The sequence below is a fragment of the Chrysochloris asiatica genome, unplaced genomic scaffold, assembly GCF_000296735.1.
Source record: "Chrysochloris asiatica unplaced genomic scaffold, ChrAsi1.0 scaffold00019, whole genome shotgun sequence".
Lineage (NCBI taxonomy): Eukaryota > Metazoa > Chordata > Mammalia > Afrosoricida > Chrysochloridae > Chrysochloris > Chrysochloris asiatica.
The window spans coordinates 5,187,333-5,198,612 of NW_006408537.1; the positions used below are offsets into that span (position 1 = coordinate 5,187,333).

Sequence of the window (11,280 nt, forward strand, 5' to 3'; positions counted from 1 at the left end):
ATTGTTTCGTTCTGCTGTGCATGGAGTCGCTATGAGTCGGTTCCGACTCGATGGCACCTGACAACAACAACAGTTAAAAGAATGTGATGTTTAGGCTATTTTTTTTTGTATTTGAAAAATCGTTTTAAAATTAAAAATAAATATAATTTTTTTGTGAGAGCAACATTTGAATGACTTACTAATACATATATGCATTCATTTTAATAGTATTTATTTATCTATCACTGTCTCTTTTAATTTTGCTTGATGAAGACTAAGCCTGGAGTAATTCGCCCAGCACCTGTAAAGTCCAAAATATTCTTGAAAACAGATGAGGAATTCTACGAACCCAATCCTTTCAGTAAATATTTGGAAGAAGATAGTGACTTCTCTTCTGATCAGGTGAGCAGACACGTGAGAAAATAATTGACATTTTGATATATGATTTGAATAAAATATGGAGATTCCTCTGTAAAGATAACATGTATTTTTAAAAGTCCATTTCATTATAGTACTTTGGTAATAAAAATATTAATTTTTTTTACAACAAGAAAGAATTCTCATAAATTCCCAGGATATTTTAAAGCATATCAATAATTTTTAAAAACAATTTTGTTTTGTTTTGGAATCAAGAAATTACTCTGTATAAAGATTTATGAAATTACTGGTTGAATGGGGAATGTAGAGTTTTTGTTTTATTTTTTTCTCAAGTCCTGATTCCTTTTGAAGAGATACAATGTTTGGAATTTAGTTGATTAGTCAGAGCTCACTAAAGTCCTTCACATTTGTATTAACCTAATATGGAGTCCTGGTGTGGCGCTGTGGGTTAATGCGCCAGACTGTAAAGCCATTTGAACTGCAAGGTCAGTGGTTCAAGCTCACCAGCTGCTCCTTGGAAACCCTATACAGGGTCACTATGGGTTGGAATCGACTTGACGGCACTTAACAACAACAACAACAACAACAACAACAACAACAACAATATAGACAATAAGATTCCCTAGATAGAGCAATACTAGTTAAGCGGCAGAAGTTCAAGTCATATTAAGGTTTTGTTGTTCGTTTTTGTTTATGTGTAGAAATGTACACTGCATTATCCTTATATATTCAATATGTTTGAGGTGGTATAATGGCAGTCTGTCTATGGTATTCTGTAAAGATATTTGGGGAAAATGTAAAGAGCACAAAATGTCATAAGTTATTTCAAAGTAAAACTCTACATGCTTCTTTGCCTAATTAAAGTGCAACAAATAGGCAGGTTACTGTTGCTGTTAAGTGCTGTTGCGTTGGCGCAGACTCAGTGATCATGTATAGGGTTTCCAAAGAATGGATGGTGACTTTGAACCACCAATCTTGTGGTTAGCAGTCCAGTGCTTATCCTATAGTGCCACACCATGACTATGTAATATTGTAAACATTATTACATGAATGAGTAATATGAGCAATCCTGAAATTCTTCTGGATATTTCAGGACACATAAGAGTACTACATTTTTTAAATCTAAAATAAAGTAGATTTATAAAGCAGTTTAAGGTAATGTGATCTTTTTACATTTTAGTTTGAAAATGATAACTAACAACATTCTTGAAAATATAAATAACTCATATTTATAAAATACAAGAAATATTTTGTCTGTCACATGTTAGCGCTATGACACTGGGTAAGTGATTTCATCTTTTTAGGGTTCAGTTTCTGAATCTATAAGAGGACACATTCAAATTAGGTGATTATTAAGAATCTTTTAAATTCTAAAATTCAGACTACTAAAAAATGTATTATTAATCAAGACTGGGGAGTCCAGGTGTGACACTGTAGGTCAAGCACTGGACTGCTAATCACAAGACTGCTAACCACAACAACAACAACCATGATTAGATCTGAAATCTTTATATGGCCTAGGAAAAGCTCATTATAAATGTATTTTCAGGATTAGCCATAGTTTCATGTTTATAAAATGTAGAAGAAATAATTATGTTCTATTAATCTATATTTACTTTGTGAAGACTGCTATAATTGTGATAATTTTGAATTTTTTTAGAAGACAGGAGCTAAAAATCATTGATAATAATAATTGAGACTTATTTTCATTTTATGGAATAAAATGTTGCCTTAATTTAAATTAAATAGAGAAATCTTATTGATATATAGGATTGTCTTCACTAATTCCACACATAACAGAAATGAAAATTTCTGTTAGGGAAGCATATCTCTATCATATACAAAACACTTACTAAATAGCTGTTGCTTACATGACACTAGTATTTCAGAGGCTTAATGTGAAGTTTTTAACAGTATGGGCTCATTATAATAAATTGGTAAAGATAATCTAGTGATTATATGAAAAACAAAATGCTAAGAGTTAAAATAAGTTTCACATATATTATCCATGTAAGCAACATTCTTGAAACTATCACCTACCGCTGGAAAATTACATTTGCATTATTTTATATTAGTATAATTTATGTGTTTTACTTGAGACAAGATTCTTTATAGAATGTTAAGTTAATCTACCTATAATTTATCACCATTTATTGTCTTCAGAAATAAAAAGTTCTATCTCCAAGTGCAGGGAATTTTCACTGAAAGCATTGCTTTTTGGTGTCCTTTCTGAGTATAAAACAACTTTAAATCTCGAGTTGTATTACAAGAGAAATCTATATATTTCCAGATAATTATTTGGTTACCTTGATCTCTTTTACAAATGTGAAGTTATTGTAGACATATTCTGATTTATATATTTTTCAGTCACTTTATTTTATTTGTATCACAACTAAAGTGTGGAATAGGAGTCTTCAGGCTGTAAAACTGAAAGCAATCTAGCATGTTACATACAAACAAATTCTAAATGTTCCCTAGCCTTATTCATTGACCTTGCATGAGAGAGAAAACTTTAGGACCGCAGCACACCCCGGACATTACACATACTATCAACTGACTTCTCTAGATTGAGCTATAACTACCATCTCATTGTGTCTAGAATCTACAATGGATTCATAGGAACTTTATATTCCTGATACCAAAAACAGCTCACAAAATGAGATGCTTAGATCTACTTAAAAAAATAGAGCAAAAACAATTTATCAACTCAGCATTGCTACTTCATCAGAATTGCAACAGAAGAGAGTGAAATCAAATTCAGTTCTAGTTACTATTGTGTTCTCTTTTACTAGTGCCACAGAATAAATTGAATGGTTCCAAACTCAGTTGATCTCACCCACCCATGTAATGGAAAATTCTTTAGCCAGATAGTTGGGCCAAATTGAAGCAGCTCATATTCACTAATCTGCCTTGTACTGGGGACAGTTCCACATGACAGGATATGTTGGATGGGATTGTTAAATCAATAAATTTTCCCTAGCAGCTTCAATGCCATAAAATATGATTTCAAAACTCTCTGTTACAAAATGTCAGACACTAAAGATTGATGAGACCAGACAGAAATGTATTTACTGTAACTCAAAAAGGTACAACTGAGCAGCCTGTTGAACTGATAATGAACTGACAATTTGCCTCGAAGTAGTCTCCGGGAATTAAAAGCAAAGTTTGAAACCAAATACATAATCAAGTAATGGATACTTTATTAATCAACAAGCTTTATATCAAAATGACATATGACAGGAATCATCATTTTATATTAGATGGATTTTTAACAAAAACTCTTCAGAATGAAGGCTATGCTTTTCTGTAAGCCTATTTTTATAACAATTTTGTGATCCTTTAATGTTTTTACAAAATATACTTAAAATTCACAAGTGAACTTAGAACTGTTGTGATGTGCTGTGAAACATGATATTTTTATTGATAATTGAAGGCAGAGCTGGAAACTAATTATCCAAATTGATTGGCCAAATGGGCATCCAGTGAGACCTGGTTAACCAGCAGAATGACAGGACCAGGGGACTCCTGGACCCAGGGGCAGGGATGTGGCCCCAGAGGACTAGAATGGAATGTGAAGTATCTAGCTGATATGAAGTGAGGGGAGATGCACAAGAACACCCACACTTGCAGATAGTACCCATTTGACCTGGCATCAATGGCTGAATGATCAGAGCATGACTAGAGGAAGAAAGAAGAGGAAAAACAACAACAAAAAGCAAGCGTAACCTACTAAGAGTGGATGAACTTGTCCTATGCTTGTGGATGCAGTATGACAAAGGAGTGGACAAATCTCTACATTGAGGATCATTCCCATCCGCTTGGTACACAGGGTCGACAGGAATGGGGAACTTAGATATTGGCTACCCAACTACAAAGGCAAAAAGTGACTGGTTTACAAACTTTCAATAGGGAACCTAGCTCCACAGGATACTGGTAGAATACATGAGGTAGAATCTCCACTGAATTGTTTCCAACCAATCTGAATGGGATTGATAAAAGATGAGGGGAAAAGGACTCCTGTGATTCAATAGGAAATGATTGCTTTCAGGTCTGACAGTGAGTGTTGGAAAAGTAAATGTAAATGTTTGGTAACAAAAGGAGGGGAGTGGCTGATTTTGCAGTCCAGGAGTGGAGATCCCTATAACCATCAAAGCAGAAAAGTGAAGTGCAAGACCCTGTCCTGAAAGGCAGTGACATTAAGGATGGAGGCAGAGAGGACAACATGGACAGAAGGAGCTGCTGAACTCTGGATTCAGGGAGGGAGAGTGGCTGTGTGCTGGCGGCCAGGGCGCAGGTGTGTGGTGTGGGGAGTACTCTTTGGTTGTTTGATGATGCATGCAGGGGATTGTGATAATTTCAATGAAACAAAATTCGATAGGATGAATGTAAAGATAATGTTCACCCATGTAAACTAAAACAGAATTCACAATAAAAACTTAAAAAAAAAAAAAAAACCATGAGCCATCAATAAGTCACCTACAAGAGATACACATTAGACACAAAGATAAGGGTGCCTACACTTAATTAGCTCTATTCAATGTTGTATTAGAAGTCCTAGAAAACTTAAAAAAAAAAAAAAAAAAAAGGGCATCCAGAAGACAGAATGACTCAGAAAGTCAATTCACTGATAGAATAAAGAATAAAGATGCTAGTTTAATATATCTAACTAGATAAAGGCGATTTCATCATTGAATATTCTTAGTTTGTTATAAAACAATTGTATATGGAGTATGTCAAATATTCTCTCTCTCTTTTCTTGGTAAATTAGTAATTCGACCCCAGTTATTAGATATGACATTACCTTCTGGAAGTCCTTGAGAAGCATATATAAAAAAAAATATTTTTTGGATCAAGTTAATGGAACAATATTGTCATTTCATCTGATTTTCCAGGAAATGCTTTTCTTTTTCTTTTTAATGGGAAATAAGACTTCCCAGCATGTATGCCTCTTACATTTTATTTTCCTTAACTTGCTTCACGGAGAGAGAACATGTTTTTGTGTGAAAATGACCATTTGGAAAATTTTCTCTTACCATCTCATGGAGAGCATGGAAGAATAATTATAGGGGATTTGCTTCATTGTAGTAATTTCATTCCTTCTTTTCATATGATTTACTTGCACATCTAACTTGCTATCTTTCCTTACCAAAGGGTGTTTGATATTCCACTTTAATCATCATGTGGGTGACTTTCAGATTTAGATCTAGTGATTCATCAGGTTACATTTCAACTGTGACTTAAAAACTGTGCATTCTTATATCAACCAAGTGTTAATACTACAGGGCAAATATCCATCTTAATTATAAGGTAAAATTAATAATATGGTCTTTAAGCTGAATGATTGTGACTTTGCCACAAATTACCTCCTTTTCAGCCTACTGTTTCTCAATTATGATGGCTCATTTTTCTTGTCATAAAAGTGTTTTTAAATCATTATTAAGCTTCTATTTAAAAATTTTTTTGTGGTTTAAAATGCTGAAATTAACAATTTAGGTCTATAAATAATTCAATGGGTTGTCAGATTGTTTAAAGGAAGGAGAAACTGAAATTCATTGATATGTTACATTTCTGTTGGAAGAGTTATGACTAGAAATGTGGCTTCTCCATGTTGATTTTGTTTAGTCAAGTAATGAGATCCTTGTGAGTTTTTCTCTTCTCTTTTATACTTACTATTTCTTTTGTTTCCATACTCCCCTTCTTCCTTTCCTCTCTCTCTCCCTTTCTCACCTCCTTCCTTCTTTCCTTCCTCCCTTCCTTTAAAAATTGTCCTTTAGAGAAAATATCTGCTCTATCTTTTAGGCTGTAACCTTAGAATTTCACTTTTAATTTTGTCCTATTTTATCTTGATATTGTGTAAATGTCAAGATTCGAAGACAGGGATTATACTGTCAGAATTTTTTGTTGCACTTGTCTGCATTGCTAAGGGAGACTTCTTTTTCTTCCTTTCATCACCTGCCCTATGTGGGCCAAGAATCTTAAAAAGATTTTTACTCATTTAAAAAAACAAAACAAAACACAAGCACACAAAGTAGACCACTTGTATCATAATGGTCTTAGGAACATTATTTATTTAAAAAATAGTGAATTTGTAGTATCTTGTCATTATTGCACGGCATCAAGTTAATTTTCAACTCATAGTTACCCTGTGCAGTCTATGAAGTCTATTACTGTTGAGGTGGTTTTGATTTAAGCAGCCCTGGTAGCACTGTGGATTATGAATTGGACTGCTAACTTCGCAAGGTTAGCAGTTCGAATCTACCAATCACTTCACAGGAGAAAGATGAGAAGGATTTACAGTCTCAGAAACCCTATTGTTGTTAAGTGCCATGGAGTCAGTTTAGAACTCATACCAACACTGTATAGAGACCAAGTATACATTTCAGAGGTGGTAAATCTTTGTAGGAGCAGAAAATCTTCACCGTTTTCCAGTGCAGCGAATGGTAGGCTCAAACTGCAGAGTGCGTGGTTCATAGTCCAGTGCTTATCCTATGGAGTCACTGTGCTCCCATGAACTCCTATTCAGGGTCACTATGAGTCAGAATAGATTCATCAACACACAGCCACCACCACTGGGACAAGGTAGAACTGTCCCATGGGATTTCCAAGGTTTTAATCTTTACAAAAATGGAATGCCATAGCTTTCTCCTATGTGGTATGTTTGAACTGCTAACTTTTAGGTTAGTAGCTGAGCACTTTAATTACTATATAATAATCTGCTAGGAATAACAATTTTAAAGTTTTCTGCAAATAGGTTTTTATACATTTTGGTAATCTTTGATGTCCCTTTCATAGAGGGATTGGCCATTGTTTTATTTAGAACCTCTCACATAAAGTATTGGAGCACTGATGGTGCTTTAGGATAAGCACTGGACTGTTAACCACAAAGTCAGAGGTCTGAGTTCATCAGCCACTCTGATGGAGAAAGATTAGTCTTTCTGCTCCCACAAAGATTTACAGCTTCTGAAACTCTATACTTGGTCTCTGTGAGTCAGAACTGACTCAATGGTACTTAATAACAACAACAGCAACATAGTATGTTGTTGTTGTTAAGTGTCGTCCAGTCTGTTCCACTGTGTAGTTTCCAAGGAGTGACTGGTGGGTTTGAACTGCAGACCTTGAGGCTAGCAGTCCAGTGATTACCCTACAGCATTGTACCAGAACACCAACATAAAGTATATCAAGTTTAAAAACAAATCCTCTTAAAAACAATTTTTTAAAAATTCTGTTTGACTTCATCCAAAAACATTCAACAGCAATTAGAAATTTGAGAGAAGGAAACAATGTAAAAAGAATTTCAAATAATATCCAGAATAAATGTAATTGAAAGATTAGAAAGCTAACAAGTTTATATTTTTTTGTAAAGAAAAAATATTTTTATGTTTTCCATCACAAAAATATCAGCCTGTGACTAAATCTAGAGATGACAATAATTTATTTTGGCATAGATTTTCCTACGGTATAAAATATTTTTGGTAAAACTAGTCCATGTGTCACTCCCTCTTTGAAGACACTGTCCACAGTAGTCTCTTCCCACCCTACCTACGTGTTTCAATTCCACAACTGGCAAAAAAGGCTTTAGGGAAAATTGTAAGTGCAATTGCTCTGAGTTGGAACAACTACCACATACTTAAGAAATGTAGCCAGAGTGAGGGGCTTATGGGTTTCTTGTCTCTATTGTATATTTTCTTTGACTCATAAAAAGTGAAATTAACATAAAATATAGAGAGGAAGGCATAATAAATATTGGGTGTATTCTTTGATGTGGGTGACATTTGATGTGCTTGAGTCACATTTTCTAATCTCTAAATATTGGGAAGATTGTTGCATATTTTAAAATGTGGATCAGACTAGAATAGACTTGGCATGATGATAAATGTGACGTTCACAGCAAGATACGTAAGTTTGAGGAGGAGTTATTTGAAGAGACTTGTGAACCTATTCTTTCTCTCTGTGATTCAAGATAAAGTAATTTAAAACTGGTACTTTATGCAGAGGGAAAACTAAATCAGCCGAATGAGAATAGTGACCAACAGAATGCAGAGGGAGAGAAAATAAAGCAGAGAACTAGAACTGAGAAGTAAACAGTTTTTAAAATTCCATTTACAAAGGAAAGATGGTTTGACATGACCAGACTATGAAAAATGAAAACTGAGAAAGTGAAACCGGAAATGGAAAAAAGAAACAGGATATGTTTTTGGGGAAAAAATGAAATGTATTCTTCTGTATTTCAAAAGCAGAATGGAAAGTAAAGTCTCTGACAAATGTGTAAATTTAAGACTGGTGATTCAACAGGGATTGGAGATTGGATCGGATTTTAGAATTTTTCAAACCAGCAATCTAATCTCTAAATATACACAGCATAAATGGAATTTAATCTATTGCATCCAACGCATTCAAGTATCAATTTCGCCTTTGGATCTTTAATTATTTTAATCCTACTTTTCCTTGAAGAATGGAAATTATATTCTCCAAGAAAATAAACAATTTACCAGAGACTAGCTTTATCTTATTTCTTGATAACGTTGAAATTTTTAGCATATTTTACTTCATCAAATAAGAGTAAGTGTATGATATTTATTCTATTGAGTAAATTCAGATAAAATAGAAGTGGTTTTCTCAATCTTAAGTGGTTTCTAAGAAGTATTAAAGGAGTTCTGGTAGCGTAGTGGTTACAAATCGGGCTGCTAATCTTACGGTCAGCAGTTTGAAACTACCAGCTGTATAGCGGGGAGAAAGATGAGGCTTTCTGCGCCCGTAAAGATTTGCAGGCTCGGAAACCCGGTACAGGGTCGCTAGGAGTAGGAATTGACTCCAAGCACATAACAACAACAAGTAGTATTAGGCTCTCAATTGTTTGCAGTTGAGGCTCGGCCCTTTACAGGGTGACAAGGTGACCAAGATGATGAGACTTTGTCTCTTACACTTCAGACATATTATCAGAAGTTACTAGTCCCTGGAAAAATGACATCATGTTTACTAAAGTGGAGAGTCAACGAAAAAGGAAGACTTACAATGAGATAGATTAGCACAGTGGCAGCAGCAATGGGCTCAAGCATACAACAATTGTGAGGATGGTGTAGGCCCAGTTAGTGTTTCATTTTGTTGTGCGTAAGGTCATAGGTTGGAGCTGACTCGATGGCACGTAACAACAGCAACAACAACAAAGGTGCTCTGGTGGCACAATGCTGATTAGCATTCAGCTGCTATCCACAAGGTTGGTGGTTTGAATCTTCCACTAGGTTGTGGTAGAAAATATCTAGTAATCTGTTCCCATAAAGTTTATATCCTACCTGAACATGGAACCCTAACCAGAGAAGCAACGACACCAGAGATGGAGGCAGAGATGATGGAGATAGAGCAGCTGAGGACTCTACACTCATGGAAAGAGAAAGGCTGTGTGTTGGTGGCCCGGAGGCTGGCTTGCAGAATGTGCCCTTTGATTGTTTAAATAATGATCTATTCCTGAGTGCTTTTGTGTACATCAAACAAACCAAAACAAAGAGCAACAGAGGGAATAGAAGCAAATACTGTTATGTTGATGCATGGAGGGGGTAGTAATCATTGCAATGAAACAAAATACTATAGGATGAGTGCAAAACCAATGTTCTCCCAAACTATCACTCAATTCACAATAAAAGCTATATATATATATATATATATCCTAAGAAACCACATGGGACAGTTCTACAACAACAACAAACATATAAACTAGTTTCATCTCCCCACTTTTAGAATCCAAATTTTGGCAAGATATGATGAACTTACTTGTTTTGATGTATAATTGAACTGAAGGGTAACTATGGCAGCTTGGTTTGCTGAAAGATTTCTGAAATGTGGGTCTGTTCCCAGCTCTTACACTCCATGGACACATTTACTTAACAGGGCACCTGATGCATAAGAGAATCTCAGTGTATTTTTGAATCTGAATCTCACTGATGAATTGAGGAGATTGGATTAAACCAGTGGTTGGCAACTGGGGACGATTTTCCCTAGACACTCTTGTTTTTCACCATTGTGGGGGTGCCACTGGTATCTAGTGGATAGATGCCAAAATGCTATTAAACAACCTACAACACACAAGACAGACTCTGTCTCTTCAACAAAGAATTATCCAACCCAAAAATATCAATAGCGTAGAGGTTGAGAAACCCTGGGCTAGACCACTTCTTGGTTCTTTTACAGTTCCTAGAACCTAAGACTAATAAAGCTTAATAGTTTATTTATCTGGTGACATTTTTGCTTAAATAATCGATTAAATGCCCTTGTGTATGTGTGTGTGTTTGTGTTTAATTGAGAAATGTTCCCTATTTCATTAAACCAAGGAGGTAAGGCTTCATTTATGAAATTCTTTTATCCCAAATATTATTCCATATAGTCTTACCTCATAATCATAGTCCTGTTTGAAAAGTGAAATAAATATTCATTTTAGGGACATATGTTTTCATTAGCTCTAGATGTATCTGAAAAATTATGGTTTCTATGCCTTTCTAAACATTTATCCCTTATCCATGTTTTTACAACAATAACTAAGTTTAAAGACAAGCAACTAAAAGAAAAATTTAGAAAGTAAGCAGTCTGTATACGGATGATACAACCTTGCTTGCTGAAAGCGAAGAGGACTTGAAACACTTGCTTATGAAGATCAAAGAGCACAGCCTTCGGTATGGATTGCATCTCAATGTCAAGAAAACAAAAATCCTCACTACTGGACCAATAAACAGCATTTTTATCAATGGAGAAAAAATTGAAGTTGTCAAGGACTTCATTCTTCTTGGATCAACTATCACTCGCAGAAGCAGCAGTCAAGAGGTCAGACAATGTATTGCATTGGGCAAATCTGCTGCACAGGAATTTAAAGTATTGAAGAGCAGAGATGTCAGCTTGAGAACTAAGGTGCGCCTGACCCAAGCCATGGTATTTTCA

At 35.0% G+C, this 11,280-nt stretch overlaps 1 protein-coding gene across 1 annotated transcript in view; it reads left to right on the forward strand.

Moving 5' to 3' along the window:
* Nucleotides 1-11,280, forward strand: part of MLIP (muscular LMNA-interacting protein) — a 346,096-nt gene that overhangs the window by 276,766 nt on the left and 58,050 nt on the right. Inside the window, exon 10 of the mRNA XM_006835775.1 lies at nt 253-381. Within this exon, the coding sequence (XP_006835838.1) occupies nt 253-381 (129 nt within the window). The remainder of the gene's footprint in view (nt 1-252; nt 382-11,280) is intronic.